Source organism: Schistosoma mansoni, chromosome 1, assembly GCF_000237925.1.
Source record: "Schistosoma mansoni strain Puerto Rico chromosome 1, complete genome".
NCBI classification, from domain to species: domain Eukaryota; kingdom Metazoa; phylum Platyhelminthes; class Trematoda; order Strigeidida; family Schistosomatidae; genus Schistosoma; species Schistosoma mansoni.
Genome location: NC_031495.1, coordinates 13,740,358 through 13,763,165, shown reverse-complemented (window position 1 = coordinate 13,763,165; position 22,808 = coordinate 13,740,358). Strand labels below are relative to the sequence as shown.

The window sequence follows — 22,808 nt, the reverse complement described above, 5'->3', positions numbered from 1 at the left end:
ATGGTGGTCTAGCTTCAATTGACTCATGATGTCAACTATATAAAATTACTAAAATCTCCACAAAAACCCCCCTTCTGAAAATAATATAATAATAAGTAAAGCTAGACATACTTCAGCTAAAAATGTTCTTTTCTATCAATCGATTAACTTTCCTTTAATAAGTGAATTTTGCATAGATTCTGTCTTTAGCCAATATAATCCTTAATTCTTGTCATGAATATAATTATTTTTGATCTCACCTCTCTAACTTTAGCATAGTTAGATCTTCCACATAAAAATATTTTATCAATTTGATCCAAAATAAATTAATGTCAGTTTTTCTGACTGATTTTTCTTATGCACTTTCTTATTTCACTTTCATTAGCTAAAGTATTAGTTGACAAGTATTCAGTTAGATGTATGAACCATTATATTCTGGCTCAGTAATGTGAAGATTAACCACCCGCTGTGAGCCCTGAAGGTTCTGAGTTCGGTGCCTAGTGGGGTCGTTAATGTGCACTGACCAGAAGTTCTATACTAGGATGAAACAGCTTTCTAGTGCTTTCTGGTTTTCAGAGGTTATCCAACTAAGTTTAGTCCGTGATATCTACTATATAATTATTTTAAAAAACCTGAAGATTTTTCGGATATCATACTCCTCACTACTTATAATCACTGTTTTATTAATATACCTCTTAAATAAAGTTAGTTTATCAACTGTTAAGTTTTTGAAGCATCAAAAGGAAGTCGGCTAGTAGTAATCCAGTGGGAACTCCAGAGCTGTCTCATCTCTCAATCGATATGCCTTATTACTAGTACATGGCAAAATAACTTCAACATTTATTTCGTATTTATCAAGTGGTGATTTGGGTGTTATGTTGAACTTCAGTAACAAGATATATATACAGATAGATAGTATAACAATGTGGATTCTCATCGACTTTACTACTAGTTGAGTTCTTCATGTAATTCATCAGAAATAACGGTCTTAAATTCGATAACTGATTAACTAACTAAATTGTGTCAAACTTTTATTTTTGACATAATCACTCATTGTAAATTCAAACTGTTTCCAATTTATAAAAAGTTTGAAAATAGAATGATGAATTCTTGTATACTCTCTGAATTTTCTTGTCCTTGTTCTATCCAAAGGAAGTCATATACATTTCTTAAGAATTGTATCTAGACAACAGTTGATTATTACGCTATACATGTATTAAATTTATTCCTTCTAAATTCGTCTTCATAGATTCCAAATTTTGATAAATTCACTAAAAAACTACTGTTTACTTTTAAAAACGTGTAAGAAGTTTGAATAATCTTGAGACAATCCTTTTGATGATTACATTGAATAAGATATCCTTCCTTCTTTGAAATGAATTATGTAAGCCCCATCGAATTTCGTTAATGAATAATACTTTTAGTAAGAGTACAAATTAATCCAAATTAATTTCATTGGGTTGCTTAATTGAATTTCCTCATGAAATTACGTATTTTGTTCCTATACCATAATTAAACTATAGACTACTAGCAATTAACACGAAGTGATATTTATCCTGGTGCTTTTTTGTAGTGTCTATAGGTAAATTATGTACCTCGAACTACGGTGTTATTCACTTGGTTTTGAGCTACTGAAGGAATTTAAACATGGTAAACTGTTAGTATGATGTACTTTGTATTTATATAATGTGCTTGGATTAAATATTCAGTTTCTTTTATTACGACTACCAGACGAACCTGATAATTAATTAATCTAGAAAACATAACCATTTCTGTCTAACTTTATGTTAATGTTTTTTTCACTGATGAAGACAATTAATCTTTCTTGCTGTTGATCATTTTCGATATTCGTTATCGTCTTCAAAATTGAATCCTGTCATCAAATTGTTGAAAGGGAACTAAAAACTATAAAACTGAACAATCTCCACAAACCCCTTATATTAGTAATAATCATATCCTCACTAATGACTAATTTTCAAGAGTAATTACTCACAATTCTAGTGAGAAGTTTTTATGAATGGAGTTGAAACACATCTAGTGTGAGACATTTACCCACCAATGACATTGGACGGTATTTACGTAATATAGTGAATTGATTGAATTTGGAGATGAAAATCGTTGTTTGTCAAATTAGTCGTTTGAATATAAAGCGCTTTATGTGATATCTGATATCTGAACTGCTGATAAAGTTATTAATTCGCACTACTGAAGAGTTTCAAACTAGAATAAAACAGCCATCCAGTTCGACCGGTCTCCATTAGTTACGTAACTGAGGTCGGTTTGAGATGGGAGCTATGAAATTCAACAATCTCAACAATCACACGATCAAGGAAATTTCATAAAGTCAGCTTGAACAACTCCACCGTATGTTTTAGATAATTTGATAAAGTTACCTGATTGACATTTACTTTTGATATTTATGTAGTTTTAAATATTGATGTTGTGTGTGTGCCTTAAACAGTTGATAATTTACTGTAATACCAGTTGTTTTATAATTACAGAATTCATCGTTTAAGGTCAATAATCTAATTACTGTTCTATATCTAAGATCTTTCAGTACTTAAAAAGTAGATAATATCATGATTTAATATTAGGGTATGTTAGAGGTAAACATTATGATGATCTACACCCAAGTTTCATTCTATCTTACATCTGTTAACAAGATATCCAAAGGAATCGATGCTCCCGGTATAATTTGAACACACCTCAGTCTGCATTACAGTCGAAAATTTTATCAGTATGCTGTGCAGGCCCAGGTAGCTGAACTCTTGTAGGACTGATTAATCGTAGCCATATATCAGAATATTTTTAGTGACTATTTCATCATTCTCTAGGATGACTTACTGTCACCAGCTGATGTATCTAATGCAGGTAAGTCATGACTGATCAATGTACACAATCAAATAGATCTGCTGCCACATAACTTGATTCACAATTGATTGGTCATTGAGTATTGAGTAATGTCATATTTGTTTATCCCTTTAGTGTTAATCGATTTCTATCGATCATGTTGTAACTTGGTCACTAGTCTGAGTGAACTGACCTCGTGTGCACTATGTTGAGATATTAGGTGGACTAGATAAACATGACATTGGTCACTACTGAGCAATCAATCAACTGTAAGTACATCCATCCTACAAGAGGACAGTTGAAGTCCTAATAGCTCAGAGACAACATCTCATGCTATGAAGCAGTATGATATAGATTCTAACCCACCGGATAGTACCAGCTCCTTCAAAGTTTGTTGATTGGTGTCAGGTGGTACCAGCACTATCCCAGTGTATTATCATTATATTGAAAACCACAAATACTAATCACCGCAACTAAGTAATGTGATTCAAAGATAAAACGTTTACATAAATACGATTTTATTTAATGTTAAACATAATAGTTGTATATAAACAGCTTTTGTCTCGTCAAATCCGAAATTAGATAAAATTAATGCAATCTCTAAAGAAAAAATAACAAGTTTTTGAAAGAATTTCTTATTTAAATGTTTGTATCTATGCCAAATAGTTGTTTATAACCAAAGATGGATAGTGGCTAGCAGTGAAATCCAGGACGCACGTTTCGTCCTATTTGGGAATCGTCAACTGGATGTACCTGCATCTCAGAGTTGAAGTTCACTCTGGGACTCCAACTCAGTACCGTTCGCTTCAAACGCCATCACGTTATCCACTCAGCTAATGAGTCCTGATAGCCACTTGCTTGTGCGATGGGGTGAAGTTTAAATACACTTAATGTTATTTGTTTCAATCTTCCCATCGATGTTTAGGACTGCGATTGATCAGTCTCTCTCTTATTGGCATATGTACATACTGTCCATACACTACTGTTTGTTTGCTTTTTTATCATTTTTAAATAGTATTTCTATATCACACTACATATCATAGTTTTTAAATGATATCACCGACTTAATTCTCTTTCCTACTTATACAGAACATTATCCTGTATATTTCAGGTACTTTTTATAGTCAATCTATTCTATTTATGTTAGGGCCCAGAGTCCCAGAGTGAGCATCAACTCTGAGATGTAAGTACATCCATCTGACGAGTCCCGAATAGGACGAAGTGACGCGCGTCCTGGATTCCACTGCTAGCCACTATACATCATTGCTTACAAGGTCAATCAATGTTTAAATTTTTTTCTTTTATTTAAAAATAAATGAATAAAAATGCATTCATTAGATTTTATTCATTTTAAGGTTAAAATAGGGACATCTCTCTTCTTTATTAAGGTATCAACTAATTCTACTTAGTTACCTACTTATTGAATTACATGTTATTCAATAAGAGTATAATATATATTTAACTAATATTTCTTTTAATTAATCTGTTTTTGGTTTTTTTCATGTTTTTTACCTGGATAAAAATACCATTCAGAAGAATAGTACTATTAACAACTTTTTGGGTAACTAACACACTAGTAAATTCTGTATAGAAATGATCTTATTTCATTAATATTCTTATTATTATTATTAAAAGTAGTAGTATTACTGTTGTAATGAACAGGCAGGTTAATTAAGGACGAGAATCTTTTTTTACATAAAGATAATTTAAGTTTTCCTTTCTTTTTCTGAGTTTTTTTACTTTACACCTTTCTTCTCTTGTTGTGTGTAATTTAGTTTAATTAGATCGTCATCAGGCCTTTTTACTCTGATATACATGAATATTTATACGAAAATTTTTAGACTAATCAATTATATTTTTAATTTTGTTATCATTTAAATTCACTTGGTATTGTTTGTTTGAATCTTCCCATTGATGTTTAGGACTGCAACTGGTCAATCTCTAATTGGCATATGTGCATAGTCTGTGTATTGCCTCGATATAGCCTTATTTCACAAGCATTGTAAGCAAGGATGGATAGTGGCTAGCAGTGGAATCCATCAATGGTAAGATTCAAACAAACAATACCAAGTGAATTCAAACTTCACCCCATTGCACAAGCAAGTGGCTATCAGGACTCATTAGCTGAGTGGATAACGTGATGGCGTTTGAAGCGAACGGTACTGAGTTGGAGTCCCAGAGTGAACATCAACTCTGAGATGCAGGTACATCCAGCTGACGAGAATGGAATAGGACGAAACGTGCGTCCTGAATTCCACTGCTAGCCATTATCCATCTTTGCTTATTTGTTATCATTTGTTTGTAATTTTCTACCTCTTCGAGTTAGTATTCTTCACTATCTAATTACTTACGTACTTCTTATAACGTAATGATTTAAATGTTTTGTGATTACTATTCTAGTCTATTTATCCACGTTTGACCTCCTATTTCCTATGTTTAACTATTGATAAGACTTTTGTTATCGCAATTTAATATTCTTACTACTACTATCAGTACACCTGTCTTCCCACTATCAACTTGTACTTTTACGTATTAGGCTTGGTGACATATTCTATTTCATTGTGATTATTGACTCAGATAGCCTTGATTGGTCTAAAACTTTTCGTATAAATATTCATGTATATTAGAGTAAAAAGCCTGATGGTGATCTAATTGAAAACAATAGTTCGCTTACATGTGTTGTTCTAATTTTCACAACGGGAACCTTTAATTTAGTTTAAATCATTTGAAAAAAGAAAAAAAACAGAATTCTTAATTGTAAGCAAAGATGGATAGTGGCTAGCAGTGGAATCCAGGACGCGCGTCACTTCGTCCTATTCGGGACTCGTCAGATGGATGTACTTACATCTCAGAGTTGATGTTCACTCTGGGACTCGAACCCAGTACCTTTCGCTTCAAACACCATCGCATTATCCACTAGGCTATATCGAGGCACATATGCCAATAAGAGACTGACCAGTTGCAGTCCTAAACATTAATGGGAAGATTCAAACAAACAATACTAAGTGAATTTAGAATTCTTAATTTTTTTAAAAGCAAACAAACAATCGATCATTTAGGTTTGTTTTCTTTCTCTCTCTCTTTGATTATACAGATATATACGTATTAATGCACATATAATTAATTAGATAACTTGTCAATAGAGATAAATAAAAACATATGATGAATGGATTCACGATTTTTTTTTCTTATAAATGAACACGAAATTAATTATCAGAACAGTAATAATAATAATAATGCTATCAAGATGATTTGGTTTCGTTTAATGATACATATCACCATAGAGAGTTGAGAACTCATTTATTGATTTATTTACAATGGTTTATCTTTCTCTGAAAATCATTTAACTCAACAATTATCGATTTCAATAATAAATTTAATTGACGTATCATTAGTGTTTGCTATAATAATAATAATAATAATAATAATAATAATGAGTATCACATTTTTGATGTCATGAAACGACATTTATAGTTACTGGTTAAAACATCGAGATTTTCAACCATTTATCAGAAGGGGTTTTTGTGGAGATTTAGTATTTTCATAGTTGAAAGCGTGAGTCAATTAAAGCTAGATCACCAGGAAAGACCTGGAAACACTGGACGACCGTTTCGTCCTATTATGGGATTCTTCAGCAATGTGCAGTTAGTTATAAATCTCAACTGTAATCCACTGTCTATGTTGGGATCATCTAGTAGGCTATATTGAGGTAGAAAATAGGTTGATGAGTTAGTGAATTTTTATTGACTAAAATGGCTAGAACATGTATTACTTGTGATCCTTACCTGTGTAAGAGTAGATGGGAAGGAAGCTAGGAGATGAAAAACTAAAACACTTTATCAGTTCATGAAATCCTTGACTAATATTTGAACGAATAATATTATTCTTTTCGATAAATTCTCTTCAGGGTCCACCGGTATAATATCCAAATTAATAATCCGAAAAAATGGCCAAGTGAAAGGCAAATTACATCATTTAAAGCATGTAAATTTAGGAATGTCAAACGAAAAAGAATAAAACTGTTAATGTTGATATGACTCATATAGAATGTTAACTTGAATCTGTATATACGTAAAGTGAAAATTTAAGATCTGTGATCAGAATATAAATATGGGTCAGATAGGGTGAGAGAGGTATGATAGTGCAAATACAATTCGATCAAGTGGAAGATTAAATTGTGTGAAAAATTAGTAAGACGTAATAAGGCCAATTAATCAACAGTAATCTTAGCTATTGGATGACCTATTTGACTATGTACTTACGACCTTTCGTAGTCAAATGTAATTGTCTCTCTTATCTTTATTCACAAATCTTTGTATTTTATTATTATTATTATTAAATTCATTCGGTATTGTTTGTTTGAATCTTCCCATCGATTTGTTAGGACTGCAACTGGTCAGTCTCTAATTGGCATATGTGCATACTGTGCGTATTGCCTCAATCCATCTCTGCTTACCATATTATTATTATTGGTTAAACATCATTACTAGTCCCCCCCTATACATGATTCATTCACTTCGCACTGATCCCTCCTTATTCTGATTATGGATCTTAAATGTTCACTTAATATATATATATATATATATATATATATATATATATATGTCATATCAACATTAACAGTTTCATCCTATTTGGTTTGACAATCCTAAATTTACATACTGTAAACGATGTACTTTGCCTTTTACCTGGCCATTTTTTTGGATTATTAATTTGGATATATAACTGTAGAACCTGAAGAGAATTTATCGAAAAGAATATTCTTCGTTCAAATATTAGTCTTTTAATATGATGGGGATCTTTAAACGATTAAAATCCTTGACTATTGGATAGATTTGAATTAGTTAGTTCACACTACTGTGGTATGGTCTACTTATATCCTCATTAGTGGTATATGGTGATGGTCAGACATAGAATGTATTTGTGCAGAAGATCGATAAGGAAAAAACTGAAATGAAGCGCAATTGGTAGGAAAATACATAAACAATCAAATTAGAGAAGATGGATTGATATTTACAGAAGGAACAGTGAAGATTGAGACAATTGGCTGTGATTTTGCAAGTTAACTGTTGATTGTATGGTTATCAGAATTTAGTGAGATAGTCTGTAGTTTGTGCTTAAATACATTCGATTGTCCCCAACCCGTTTTTTGTTCACTACACTACATGACACAGGTTCATACGATTATCGTAACTGATAGTTAAAGATATTTGGTGATATGGTTTATGGCACAGATGCATTGACTCACACTTTTCGTTTTGTAAATCCATTCTTTCTTCTCGAATGACATCGTCCATATCCGATGTTTTTTACGACCTCTGACTCATTACTGTTTTTACTCTGACATTTATCTTAATAATTTCATACTGTTTTGCTGATATGGTGTAGTATATTGAACTGATGCATACTTCTTATGACTGACTGACGTAATTTCAGTAGGAAGAAAGTAGTTTCATTAGTAATAAACCTGTATAATATGAACCTACACTTGCACTGACTGATCACTAAACTGTAAACAACTTCACGACTATCTAGTCTTTACCGTTAATTATATCCTATCAATCAAGCTGTACTCTAGTCTGAATGAGTCAATATTCTTTATACACTACGTTTTGACTAAATAAAAATCATGTCGTTTACTACAAACACACCAATTACTGTAAATACCTCAGTCCTACAAACGACTAGTGATAACTCAAATAGTCCAGTGACAACGTTGCTGACTTCAATTCTGACTAATGTGGGTTCGAATTCCATAGAGAGTAACAATTCCCTCAAGGCTGCAAATACTTCTTGCTGAGGAAATGTCCGCTAGCATGAAATCTAGGTATATGGCTTCCTATTGCCTCTAACTACCCAACATTACGATTTGTACTTGGTAAAAGATTTACTCTAACATATCAAGTGTAGAAAAGCTAAAATTTGAATCTATGGAACAATTATGCATTGCACAACCATGAATGAATCCTAACTAATATAACAGATTGAGTAGAACATAACATTCGATGAGTTCACAATGTAATATATACTAAACAGAGAAAAGTAGTGTGTTTTAAAAGAAAAATTAAAATGCATCCTTATCCCATTACGATCACTTCAATCTGACTTTTTCGTATTATCTACATAAAAATAAATAATCAAACCTATTGACATCTATTATCAAACTTTAACCGTGGCTAACAGTGAAAACCAATACATTGGAACACCGTTACATACAGTTAACATGTCCAGAGTATACAAAACATATATCCTAGATTTCACCGTTATCTACGACCCAAAATTAATAAAACCTCTAACCAATGGTCAATAGTGAGACATTTTGTCATGGTATACATATTCTGACTGAGATTAATCAAATATCGACCATAGCGATAGTTGTAATTGTTATCGCATGTTGATGGATTAGATGGGTATGAAAACAGATAATATTTCAACACTAAATCTCCTTTATTCCATTATAATTGGATGAATGTGATGTGTTTTAAATGGATGTTGTTTGATTTTTACTCATATGGACACAAACACAACAAACCATCCAATAAACCAATCTCGTTGTAAAGTTGACTTTGTTGCAATGATCTTCATCACTTATTTGCTATGATATATTGACAAACACATACATACATAGATGTGATCTAATATACAGGGTCATCAAATAATACACAGGATACAGGCACACAAATCAAACTGTTTTCGTATATAACTACCAATTCATTGACCTAAGTAATAATAGTAGTGGTAGTAATAGTAGACATTGTCATTTCATTTAGTTGTAAGCATTGTGTTGTCTGTTTGTGTGAGGGCAGGCAACAATTATTATCATTATTACCGTTGTAATTATTTTATGAAAAGCTAAATACAACAATTAATCCTACTGTTACTACCGAAAAACTATGGTGGCTAAAGATTTCATTGAACTTTTCGCAAAATTCAACTATGCTAATCGTGTTGCAGTTGAAGATTTCTCAGATCGATTGAGCTTATTTACGGTAGTTTTATTCTTGATCGCTTGTATAATTGTATCGGCCAAACAATATTTTCTAAATTCAATCTCATGTTATATTCCTGTTAAACCGACTGGTGAAAATTATAATTCATATTTAACTGATTACTGTTGGGTTCATGGAACTATTCCATTGAGACCTGATGAACCGATGCCAAGCACACCGAAAGAATGGGAACAATATGATCAATTAAGGCGTATAAGTACGTTCAACTTTATTGTGATAACTATATTTTTTTTCCTGAATACGTATGAATAAAAAACAGTTAGTGAGTAATTTAATAACCATGGTTTAACAGTTTTCCTTTTCGTAAATTTCATCTGTAAATAAATGATGAAATAAACTAAACTTCCCCATTTCATTAATTTCTCTAAACAATTGCTTTTTGGCAATCATATTTTAATCCCAGAATAACATTAATTTGAGGAACATTTAAAATCGGGGAGGGTGAGACCCCGAACAAGATTCTGTTCATACTATTCGAGAATTAAAAAGAACACATCACCTAGTCATTAAGTTCATAGATCCATTAATCCGTAATGTAATTCAAACTATTAGTTGATATTGATGAATAAATATATTAGTTTCAACTTGGTTAACTTCATAGGTTATGATTTATCAGAATATCCATCTACGCTCTCTATGTATTATTACTCACATGAATATCAAGGAGAAAAGTGGCTATTTTCTGCTGTAGGGCTGTGGAATATGATCACAATTATCTAATCTAATACTGTGACTAGTGAGTGAATAGTTTAGGATTTCAACAAGACGATAAGAACGATGGTTGACTTTGACTGATAGTTCTCAGTTACAATTTGTTTACTGAATTAACAGACTAATATACTAGAAATTTCAACTTTGAAGTAGTTGTTAGTATAGTGGTCCAATCACACAGTCTTTAACAGCGTTTTATGGGTGTTAATTACTTAACAGTTTTTGGTTGCATCTTGTGATTGCTAGAAATAGGAATCAGTACATGTATTTCTTTCTATTTGGGACTTATTAATTGAACCTATCATTATCAATATGTGTTTTTCATTGAAAATCTCTTAATTCACTTGTTGAATGATCAAAACTCTTGTAACCTAGTTGTTTAAAACTTAGTCTTCAGTAGGAAGGATGGTAGGTTAGTTCCAATAATTTTTCGTATAAATCTTTTAATTCTATATTCTTGAACCATAGCCTTAACTTAGTTTCTCTCATTATCATTACTACTACAATTATTTAAACTTGTTCATTTCATCTCGTCATCCTGATGTGGTGTGGCAACTTGAACTAACGCATATGTGTCCCAGGATCTACGTTGGCTATGATTAACTGTACAATTTTAGCAGTAGCTAACCAATAATACACAATATGAAATGCACAATATCACGAATTGACTGACGTTGTAAAATCTAGACTCCTAGCTACAAACTCAGTAGTCATAGAGAAGTGTTGTTGACCAGTCACATACCTAAACAAAACATCAACTCGGTATCATCCGATTTCTAATCGTTCTCTAGATGAATTCATAGTTCATATCACGGACTCATATCAGTTAAACTATGATTGAAAACCATGAGATACTGAGCAGCTGTTTCGTCCTAGTGTAGGACCCAGGAAGAGCGTTCATCCATAACCTTATGGGGAATGTAATCCTGAACTTTCAGATCACATGGATAGCCCTTAACTTCCAGACTATTGTCTTCCCCCAAATGTCCTGCTACGGTTGAGGGTAGGGAGAGTCAGCTCTTCCTCTCGAAATGTTCTCACATAGCCATGTGCATACAACCGCTGCCAGGGAAGTCCTACTCACTGCCCTCTCGCGGTGGGTTTGTTGTTGACGAAACTGAGAGGGACGAAAAGAAAATGTCCGGCACTTTAACCGAGTTGGTGGATATGGAGGATCCACCTAGAGGAGTTAGAAAACCCTAATTCCAATCCAATGATGCACATAGGCTCCAGTATCCTGAGGTAACAAATGGGGTATGAACCAATTACTGGTCACCGGCTACCATGGGACTGCATCTCCTTACGTTGCTCCACTGTGCTGTGGATTAGACTTTTAGTTCAAAGGCTCCACCCACTTGTTTCGGTTTGGGCGCCAGGGCAGTATCCCAGCCCTCACTCAAATCGAATGATTTATATGGTGCATATCTATTTGGTGCCCTCTTGCACCAATGTTTATATGTTTAAATAATAATAATTGTCTGCATCCAATGGTTTACGTTTCTAACTTCAACCAATTTCCGATATTGTGCCACTATCCTTCAATGACATTAATGAGTAACTAGCTCACATCAGACATAAAATTTAATAACCCGCGTACAAACATTTAACCAAATGAAGTATACAACTATCCAAGTCCTACACTTCCAATTGATCGACCCAATTTTATAAATAACTAGTAAACGATGTATATATATCATTATTGACCAAAACTTACTGTACTTTAGCTAACTAAACTAGCCAATTGTTTAACACTGAATAAAGATCATAATTTAAATATCATGATTCAATGGTTTCAATCATTGAACACCAACTTCCAATTTCGAAGAAATTTACATAACATTGTTTGATTTGTTCGTTTGTTTGCTTTAGCCAAGTAAAAAAAGTTATACTTTTGAGTAATTATTCATATTGTATCATTCAAGTAGTTTGATTTTATTTAACCAGTACCTATTTTGCATATTCATCATTTTCTGTTTCAATGGAGTGTATATATGATTATTTAATGAACTGTTTCGATACAATAATGTCTTTAAATTAGGTAATTAAACATATCTAAAATAAGGTAGGTACAACAATAACTTTTCAGCTTATTTACCAAGTATAAGTGTTTTATGATACCCAATTGGTCAAACCTAAGTAGGCTAAGTGGAGTTCGAACTTGTAACCTGCTGATTGAAAACTAAAGAACTTAACCATTAACCACATCACTATACTAACTAGTATGTTTACGTGATTAGTTATATAAACGCCCTATTCTTACACGTTTTTAAATCTCTTCGTAAACATTATTTATCATTTTACTGATGAAAACATAACACAGTAGTTGACGAATACAAAAACTAGATCCTTGACCTTTCTGATTAACTACTAACAATTTTCTTTTATAACCAAAAAGAAAACAGTTTTTGGTGTATACAATACATTTTAGAATTAACTGATAGTTGTTAACAATGGACATCCCTCATCTATCTAATTATCAGTGTAATGTAGAAATTGAGCTGAGATTATTCCCAATGTTTTCGATTTTTAATAAGCATGCTTTGCTTAGAACTTTTGACCATTTTCATTTTCAGAAGGGGGTTTTGTGGAGATTTTAGTAATTTTATATAGTTGAGATCATGAGTCGATTGAAGCTAGACCACCATGGAAAACCTGGAAGCACTTGACGGCCGTTTCGTCCTATCGTGGGACTCCACAGCAGTGCGCATCCACGATCCCGACCCAGGACCTACCAGTCTCATGCCAGAGCGCTTAACTAATAGGCCACTGAGTCGGCATCCAATGGTGTTAATGTCTCACTTCAACCAATCCACAAAATTGAGCAACCATTCACCAATGTCCTCAGTGAGTTGATATCTCTCAACAGACCTGGTTGAACTCCACTGGTTATTGCGATTAGTGCTGGATATTGGAGTGTAATTTTCACCAAATATTTCACTTTAAATAGCTGTAGTCATCCGTGACTGTGTCTGTAGGGAAACCTCAAATAAAAATCGCATCCTAATGTGCAGCACCCACACAAGGAATAAGTAGAAAACTGGAGAAAGTCTTAACGATAAAACATTTTTCGTGTGTTAAAGACGTTACAGATAACCTCACCTATCTACTTAGCTTTCAGTTTCAATTTTTGTGTGGAGAGGTTAACCATGTTACCTAACTACTTAAACCAAAACAGATGAAACAAGATTCAAACGTTCGATGTGTTAGTTGAAAAACGAGTGGTTTAACCACTAAATTACTTATGGTTCCAACTCTTGAATCCAATTTCTTGTCTAGATTATATCTTAATTTTTGTGTTAATGTGTTCCTCTTGGTGATTTCATTTCATTCATAATGTAATGTAAAAACTTAGATGTATATGTGTGCCGGGTCCCAACCTCTTTATAACCGACTAACTGGTACTTTTGTCAGGAATCTCAATGGTAACGTATAGTTACTATCGTTCATATAATGTTCTGTTAATTTTATTATTTCCCGATCAATTCCTTAAGCATGTATGTATGTATGTATATGTCGTCATTGTCTTATACAGCTCAATCAACAAAAACGAAAGATAACTTGATTTTTATGGACTAGATGGAATTTAGCTAGCAGTGTAACCTTGGACGCCGGTTTCGCCTTATTTGGGACTCGTCAGCTTGATGTAACCCCATCCTAGAGTTCACTCCAGTGTTTGAACCCAGTACCTTTTTCTTCAAAAGTATAGAAACTTGAGATCTTATGGCTATGTAGAATCTATCAGCTTACGATTGATCAAAATTTAGTGAGAAATAGTAACAACAGGATGACCCAAACCATTAAAAATTAGACTGAATAATTATTTTATTTCTCTCAAGGATAATACGGATAGTTCGGAATAAGTGATAGTACTAAATGAAGTTCATAAAACAGAAATTCCCAGATTTATCTAAAACGTAGTCATGTAGCTACGAATGGATTGGTAAGCAAGCTTAGTAGAACACCATGTACACATGCTAAGGTATTGTATTGTAGTTAGAATGATATGGCCTATTACGTATAAACTAGTTATCATTTCATACAAACACTATATAATATTACAGCTAAATTGTAGAAATACATATCGAATGTATTTTAACTTAAATAATGAGAATATAGCATGGTGGTAAAAGTAAAATAATTTCTGACAAAAAAAGACACCAATGGTGAAATTTATGAACACAATACTTACTGTCATTATTATTGCCAGCACCATGCTTAACGTATCTTGGTTTGATTCCCTGTTCCTATGTGGTTTCTGTAATTAGTTATTAATTACTGTGCTGGTGTTGAGCAATGACAACTAGTGTCGATATACATTCATACCAAGTTTTAAAATGATGTATTTTTGTGTTTCCCTATGTGTTACACACTCTAGTAGAGGGCTGGCTCTGTAGCTAAAGCGTTGAAATCTCAAGCACTATGTCCCAAATTAAAATCCCGCCTCCATTTAGGCAACGGGATAGTATCATTATCTCTCATATTTGGAGTACGGTTTGAAGCCAAGTACGTGAATCTGTGCCTGATAAAGGAGTCAGGAAATCAGTTTACTCACACTAGTATTCCCTTCTCCTATCAAGCTAGGTGCTAATCGTTAATTTAAAATGACAAATTAAAGCATATTAGAAAATTGTTAAAATTAGTGACTAATTGAATCAATATGAAGCTTTTAATAACCAGTTCTTGTCAAGAGCTTTATGTACGTTTTAGCGTCGGCTGATTTCTGTTTAGGATTAAACATATTTGTTAGATTTAATGTGAGGAAGGTCAACTGTAAATGACTCATTATTGGCAATTTTGTAGCCGACGTTTATGGAAATAAGGGAAGCTGAAAGATTGTACGTAACGTATTTCTGATCGGTTTAAATGTTTTTGTACTATACATCGTTAGTTTCTTTCTTTGTAGTCTATTCTTTGACCTCATTTACCAAAAGTAGATTCGCGTAGACAACTTAAGGTGCTTGAGATAATACCTGGTTGTCCAAACCGAATTAGGAGTAGCGGGATTCGAACCTGAGACATGAGACAGTGGGAAGCGGAGTGCTTTAAACACAAAGTCTCCTTCATGATCACTAATCATTGAGTATCAGTCAGTCAGTCAGTCACAACGTAGAACTTCGTACGTACGTACATCAGTTCGAGTTGCCATACCACATTAGCACAGAGATGCAGTTGTCGATTCAAATCCCATAGTGGTAGAAGTAGTAGGAGTATAATCAGAAATCCAAAAGATTAGGGGTTTCAAGAAATTATTGAAGGAGTATAGTACAGTGAAATAAATTTGGAAAGAGAAAAAGATAAAGACATGAGGAATTCAGAAGATTAGAATTTGGTAGAACACAAAGAGTGGATGCATCTTCGCCATTGCAAACGATTTTGAGCCATGTCATTCAAGGTCTCTAACCATCGGTTGCTGTCATCTCGCGAATCCCAACCAGGTAGTCTACACCTACCAACATGGCCCAGTCCACTTGTCAGTGACTTCATTGATTTGTGCCATGTTTTGGTCTGGCCACCCCTAGCTTTCTTCCAACCTACTCCTACACCATGAAACATTGCACGTCGGGGCAGTCGGTGGTCGGGCATACGTAACACATGTCCCAGCCATCTCAACTGATGAAGTTTCACTACTTCATCAATCGATTTGCCATCCCTACCTAGTACTCGTTTCCTAACAACTGCATTACTTACCCGGTGGTCCCAGGATATACGAGCAATGCTTCGAAGACACCTATGATCGAACACTAGTAGCCTACGAATATCCTCTACTCTTATTGGCCATGTTTCACTGCCATAGAGTAGGACGGAGCGAACTGCTGCACAGTAAACCCGTCCTTTGGTTGCTAGACGGATATCTCGCCTACGCCATAAATGACGCAAGTTGGCGAAAGCTAGACGAGCCTTCTGTATCCGTGCTGAGATTTCGTCACATACCAGACCACAAGGGCAGATGAGACTTCCAAGATAAGTGAAGTGGTCTACACGCTCAACTACTTCACTCCCTATCATTAGTTCAGGTGTCGATGCAACCCAATCCTGAAGTAACATTTTGCACTTCGAGGGAGAGAATCGCATTCCGAACATGCCTGCATAGTTGCTTATAGTGGTCAGAAGACTCTGCATGTTGTCAGCGTCTTCACCGAGTAAAACTATGTCGTCGGCGTATTCTAAGTCGACAAGTGAGTCTCCTGGTAAAAGTTCAACTCCTGGAGGTTTAGCTGATGAAAGTGCTATCTCTAAAAGTAAGTCAATGACAAAGTTAAACAAGAATGGGGAGAGTGGACAGCCCTGACGAACGCCACTTGTGGTAATCAGTTCTGATGACAGTTCGCCATAGGCTCTAACTCGACCAGTTGTGCTCGAGTAGAGAGCCTTTATGAGGTTAATGTACTTCTTTGGTACTCCTTTCAGTGACAAACATTGCCATAGAACCTCACGATCAACAGAGTCAAATGCCGCCTTAAGGTCAAGAAATACTACTATTGTGGGACGTCTGAATTTGTGTCTATGTTCTAGGACCTGACGTAGGGTGAATATCTGGTCTATGCAACCACGTCCAGGTCGAAAACCAGCTTGGTTTTCTCTAGTCTGCTCTTCACGAGCTTTGGTTAGGCGACCTAGTATTATTGAAGCTAATATTTTAGACACTATATTAGTCAAACTGATCCCTCTGTGATTGTCACAAGAGGACTTTTGTCCTTTCTTATAAACTGGCACAATCAGTGATTGGGACCAGTCAGATGGAATTACGTCCAGTTCCCAGATTCTACCTAAGACCTCAGTCAATCTCACTACTAGTACTGGACCACCATCCTTAAAAATCTCAGGGGTCAACCTGTCAGGGCCTGCTGCTCTCCCTCGCTTCAGATTTCCTATAGCTTTTTCAACCTCACAGAGGGTTGGAGGACTTACATCAATTTGCCATTCAGGACGACTGGGGATCGTGGGTAATTGAAGTGTGGCTGAAGGCCAGTTGAACTGATCCCTAAAGTGTTCTGCCCATCGATCCAACCTCCTGGATTGAGAATGAATTATATGCCCATCTTTATCTGAGATGGTTTCACTGATATTCGGGTTCCTAATACCGGTTTCTTTAACGAGTCTGAATAGCTGCCTACTGTTACCTATTGCCGCTGCCTTTTCCATCTCTCTTGCTTTCGCTACCCACCACTGTTCACGATCATTACGTAGACTTCTTATAAGCCTGCGCTTAAGTTGACTCCGCTCTTCGTTATGCTCAGAGCCAGGTGGGATGAGTTTACGAGCATCTATCAGTGCGGTAGATGCTGCCGAGATCCATTGTTTCTCCCTAACGTTATGGTTTACCTTATTAGCGGATATCACTGCTGATTCCACAGCTTTTCGGATGTCATTCCACGCTGCCTCGGGGTGGACACAACTTACATGGCTGCCTAACTGTTTTTCTAGTTGTTCCTGAAATATATTCTTAGCTTGCCTACCATTAAGTAGAACCCTTAGAGGCTTCCCTGCAGTGTCTTTCCTACGTCCAGTAAGACGCAGACAAATACGTGCTCGCACTAGAGCATGATCTGAATCTAAGCATGTGCCCCAGAATGAGCGACAGTCTTCTATCGAGCCCCTCCATCGGTGGCTGATAGCGATGTGATCTAATTGGGTCCAACGTTGGGACGAATTCGGGGGTCGCCAGGTCAAAAGATGTTTTTCCTTATGCTTAAAGTTAGTATTTGCAAGAAATAGGCGGTTATCTGAGCATAGCTGCAACAGACGGTCGCCATTATCTGTTCTTTTCGCCATGACACCATAAGATCCACCCAGGTGTCCTTCCCTTTCACTTAGTTTACCTACTTGAGCATTAAAGTCACCTGCTACTATTACTACATCAGAACGCCTAGCTTCTCGGAGAAGGTCAGAAAGTTTCCTGTAGAACTCATCTTTTATATCGTCTGAGCTGCAGTCAGTGGGAGAGTAGGCAGAGACGACGAAGAGGCAACGACGAATTTCCCTATCTTTCCGAGTCCTTACTGATCCGTTTAGTCGAACAGCGCATAGACGACTGTCTACTGGGATCCAGTCTAAAAGAGCTAGTTCTGCCCTAGGACTTAATGCTATACCTACTCCAGCGAGGCCACGGGAAGCAGCGTCAGGGCTTCCAGATACACGGAGCGTGTATCGAGATGAAACTTTATTTTGATTAGGTGCGGTCAAATGAATGACACTACTCGGATCTTGTATGCGCGTTTCGGAGACGCAGCACACATCGATGGTGTAAGATTCTAGAGTTCTAGCTAAGGAAGCCTGTTGTCCTATTTGGCACAATGTTCGGACATTAAAAGTTCCTATATGTAGTTTAGAGCGTGGTTTCAAGAGACCAGGAATAACGTTCTGTGTACTCGAATCGTTTGCCCTAGCGGTGCGACGCGATAAAAGGACGTGGGAAGGGTTAGTCGAGGAGATAACAGAGTTATTAGGTGTAGGAAGGATTTGAAAGCGACCAACTTGGTCTTGTGTGCAGTTAAGGGTATGAGGGCTAGTATCACTTCCCGGCTGCCCACACCGTGGAAGGGTATTTCTTGAGGGACCTGAAAAAGAAGTTGGATTAGTGTTGGTCTTAACGACCTGGGAGCGTGACCGCAGTGCCCAAGGGACATCTGCTTGAGGCCGGTCACGCACGGCCTTTTTGTGGGGGATTTTTGACGTGTTAGCTCCGTTCTTCAAAAGTCCTTACCGCCGGAGACGGAAATCCGTGGGATAAGGCGAGGTGTGCATTTTTAGGGTCGACCTTTTCTAACCCCACCCCTCCTTGTGGGAAGGCAGCATCGCTGTCATGCTGGTTGTCTGAAGGAAACACCTTACTGCTTTCACACCTCTGTACAGTCAGCAGTACGACTTCGCCTTCGGACCTTGGGATTGCTGCTTTTAGTCTCACCGCTCTTCAACCGACCTGTCTGGCATGGTAAGACCTTGAGGAACGATTGTTCCAGCCAGCATAGCTCGATTGGATCATCACGATAGGCAAGCCCGACCACCACGTCAAGGTAGCAGCAACGGTCGGGAAGGTAGCAGCAACGGTCGGGATCATTGAGTATAAGCCGATGTTATGTTCCTTCACCCTTAGTGCTTTCTGAATTCGGTAGATCGATTCACATTATAACTTTAAACTAAGTGGCTTAACAGTACGGTATAAATTTTGTAACCAATTCAGTTTCACAGATCAGTTACGGGCCAAATAGCTGAATGTTAATGCCACTGAACCTAACGATCTTAGAGATGAGATTGAACATCACGCATGGAGATTGTTGGTACACCTTGATGATAAGTGTTAACTAGCACAAAACCTAATTTCAGGACTTCTTGCTAATTGCTTCCGACCACCTATCATAAATATCTCGAACTCCAATTAGACTTTACTAAAATTAGTACAAAAATCCGACTGGTACTCGTATTTCCTCCGTATATTACTCTAGACCTCGGAAATGGAATGTGTGTGATGAAGGCTTTCGAAAAAACGATAATATCTGTTTCCATAGCTTAACAGTTTAATTCAACAATTTAGAATAAATTATCAGTCTGGTTGAATTTGAAAAAACCCCAGTCATTGAATCAATAGGGATTGACAAGACGAAAACATAATTACCACCAGATTCGAACTTCATACATTTGATCCTAAAGGAAACGGGCCCTAGATATTGTCAAACTAGTTTGGGACTGCCACAATATCTGGATGGCTAACACTTTATACTTCTCAACTAATGAGGTATCTGTAGTAAGTAATTACCTATAGATGAATTTGTGGAATAAGTCCTTATACTGTTGCACACAGTTTTAGGAGGGTTATAATCAAAACAGATAACTGTGTATATAACCAACAATTATAATCCGTTTCTAAAATGGAACCTAATACAATTAGTGCAATTTCATGACTGATAGTGAAATAAAAAAGGTCAGAGTAAGAAATAGTCTAGGACTAAATGAGTCTTATATAGTGGGTGTTTAACTCAAGAAAATATTGGTTCGTCCCCTCTTGTCGATAGAGATTAACAGTATCTCTGTGAACATTTGAATTTTACTAATGATCTACTTTGTGTAGTGGTGAATTCACATTGAAATAATCTAAATTCTAACTATTGAGTCTCAGTTTTGAATCCATCTCATCTTCACAATACCCTATAAAAATTATGAGTAAAAGCCAAATAAATAAAACTGAACCTGGTTACTAAGTTGCATCAATTAGTTAAATCTTTCTGAAAATTCCCATTTTGACATTTAGTCAAAAGAACAAATGAACAGAACGAAATTCTTTCCAGTTAGTTTTCCATGATGTCTGTACATCAATATATATTTGATCTACAACAATGAAAATTTTTCGGGTAATTGAGTAACGTAATAATTGTGTAGTGTCACAGTTATTATAAACTAATGTTGAATATTTGGAAGCGAGGGGATCATAATAATCAAAATAATTATTAGAAAAACTCAGTTAAACGGTTGTTACAATGCATAATGTATAAAAAGAGTTCACAAAATGTTTTGATGAAAGGTTAATATTATAGTAGCTATGTAAGAATGAAAAGACGGATGTTGAACAATATGTAGAAATACAAAAACGAAAGAAAGAATAAGTTTATTCAAAGTTCAGCTAGAACAAAAGAATGGTTGAAAGCAGTCAAACTTCTAGTGTGAGCAGAAACATTACGATTACTTTTATCTGTAATTAATTTGGTTAAACATATTCCTTCGTATCACCACCTCTAGGAGATAATTTTGCATTATGTTTTCTAACTACTTAATATTATTCAAGTAATATGATAACGTGCCTCGTTTTTACAGAGCACTGATTCCAGCTGATTGAAGACTGAGTACAAAGGAAACGTATGTTGTTGTCTCTGTTTAGTTTGCTAATCTTCAGAATTATTTATCCACAAATACATGAAGCATCAAATTTAACGCATTAGTATCGCAATCAAAACAAGATATCGGTCATCTTCGTAGATCGAGTCCACTGATCTTTATTCTTTAGTTGAGGCTTCCATTCTATACATATTTTTTTAAACTGAAGTTGAAAAACGTCAGTTACTGTGTTTAGAATAGCTTAATGATATTTTGATTATTTCAGGACTTCAACATTATTTTTCAAGCATATTAGTGATATATATGTGAACGAATTGATTCTACGATAATAACGAACTGACTTTTAGGTACTTTTGTATTTTTAATGGTTTTACATTAGATTCTAATCCTTGATGAGCGAATGCTCTTGGTTTTGCAAAGTTCTTCACAGACTTGAATAAATGAGCCACAATTTAGAGCATGGACCATTGAACTTAATAATATAATAATCATCTGTTCTATATGATTATACCTACCAAGTTTTATTATTTGATCGTTAGACTCTTGTGGCAAAATGTGTGATTATAGTTTGGAAACTACCCTAGTTAATATTATTTACATGTATATTATAATTCTATGCTTCCTAAGGAAGTTTCGCGTATATAATAATCTCCTTAGTACAGTTAAAGTGTTTGCTAAAAAGACTTAGTAGTATTCGAGTTTTTGTCTTTTTTTTGCGAAGTATCTAACCTCATCCATTGCTTAGATGCAAGCATAATATCAACTAAATATTGTTTCATTTATCGTTTATCTGCTAGATGTATTTCGTGGATCGATTGAAGTTAGACATAAACACCCGTTTGGATGGCCGGCAAAGCTGGAATCTCGACGTGTAAAACCAACCCATCATCATGAAAATCTTTTCGATGCAAAAACAGTGTAGGATTTCAACGTGGCTTTCTGGCATTAGGAACCATACATATTATAAACTGACACAATTAAAAAATCAGAAAATATTTGCGAGCTCACTTATACGTCTTACGCGATCATACTCATCCCATTCTTCACGAGTAACCGGTAATTTTTCATCTGGCCTCAGAGGAATTGTACCATGTACCCTACAATAATCAGTAAGATAAGCATTAAAATTATCGCCCGTAGGCTTTACCGGAATATAACATGAGATCGAACTCATAAAATATTGTTTTGTTGACACAATTAAACATGATAAGAGGAATAAAACAACTGTAAATAAGTTAAGACGATCGGAAAAATCCTCAACAGCTACACGATTCCCATAACTGTATTTAGAGAAAAATTCAATGAAATCCTTCGCTACCATACTCAGCCTACAATGCTAAGTATGAACTAAATTGTGAGTCATTATTTTCAACCCTATTGTTATTATAGACCGATGTGTGACCTTCGTGTACATGTCTAAAACAACACAGA

At 35.3% G+C, this 22,808-nt stretch overlaps 1 protein-coding gene and 1 non-coding gene across 4 annotated transcripts in view; one reads left to right on the top strand and one right to left on the bottom strand.

Annotated features, from left to right (window-relative positions):
- The window catches only part of Smp_141290.1 (putative innexin), a gene marked incomplete at both ends in the record, with an annotated part of 42,287 nt that overhangs the window by 9,868 nt on the left and 9,611 nt on the right, over positions 1 to 22,808 (top strand). The window contains one exon of one of the 3 annotated variants that reach the window (XM_018793328.1): positions 9,736 to 10,035. The exons of 1 other annotated variant lie outside the window; for it this stretch is intronic. In XM_018793328.1, coding sequence (XP_018647855.1) covers positions 9,736 to 10,035 — 300 coding nt within the window. Of the gene's footprint in view, positions 1 to 9,554; positions 10,036 to 22,808 lie in introns of those variants that run through there. One more of the 3 variants, XM_018793330.1, reaches the window with a different exon arrangement.
- On the bottom strand, positions 5,691 to 5,759 carry Smp_tRNA_00381_Pseudo_TTG.1.1. Its single transcript has one exon. It is a non-coding gene (tRNA).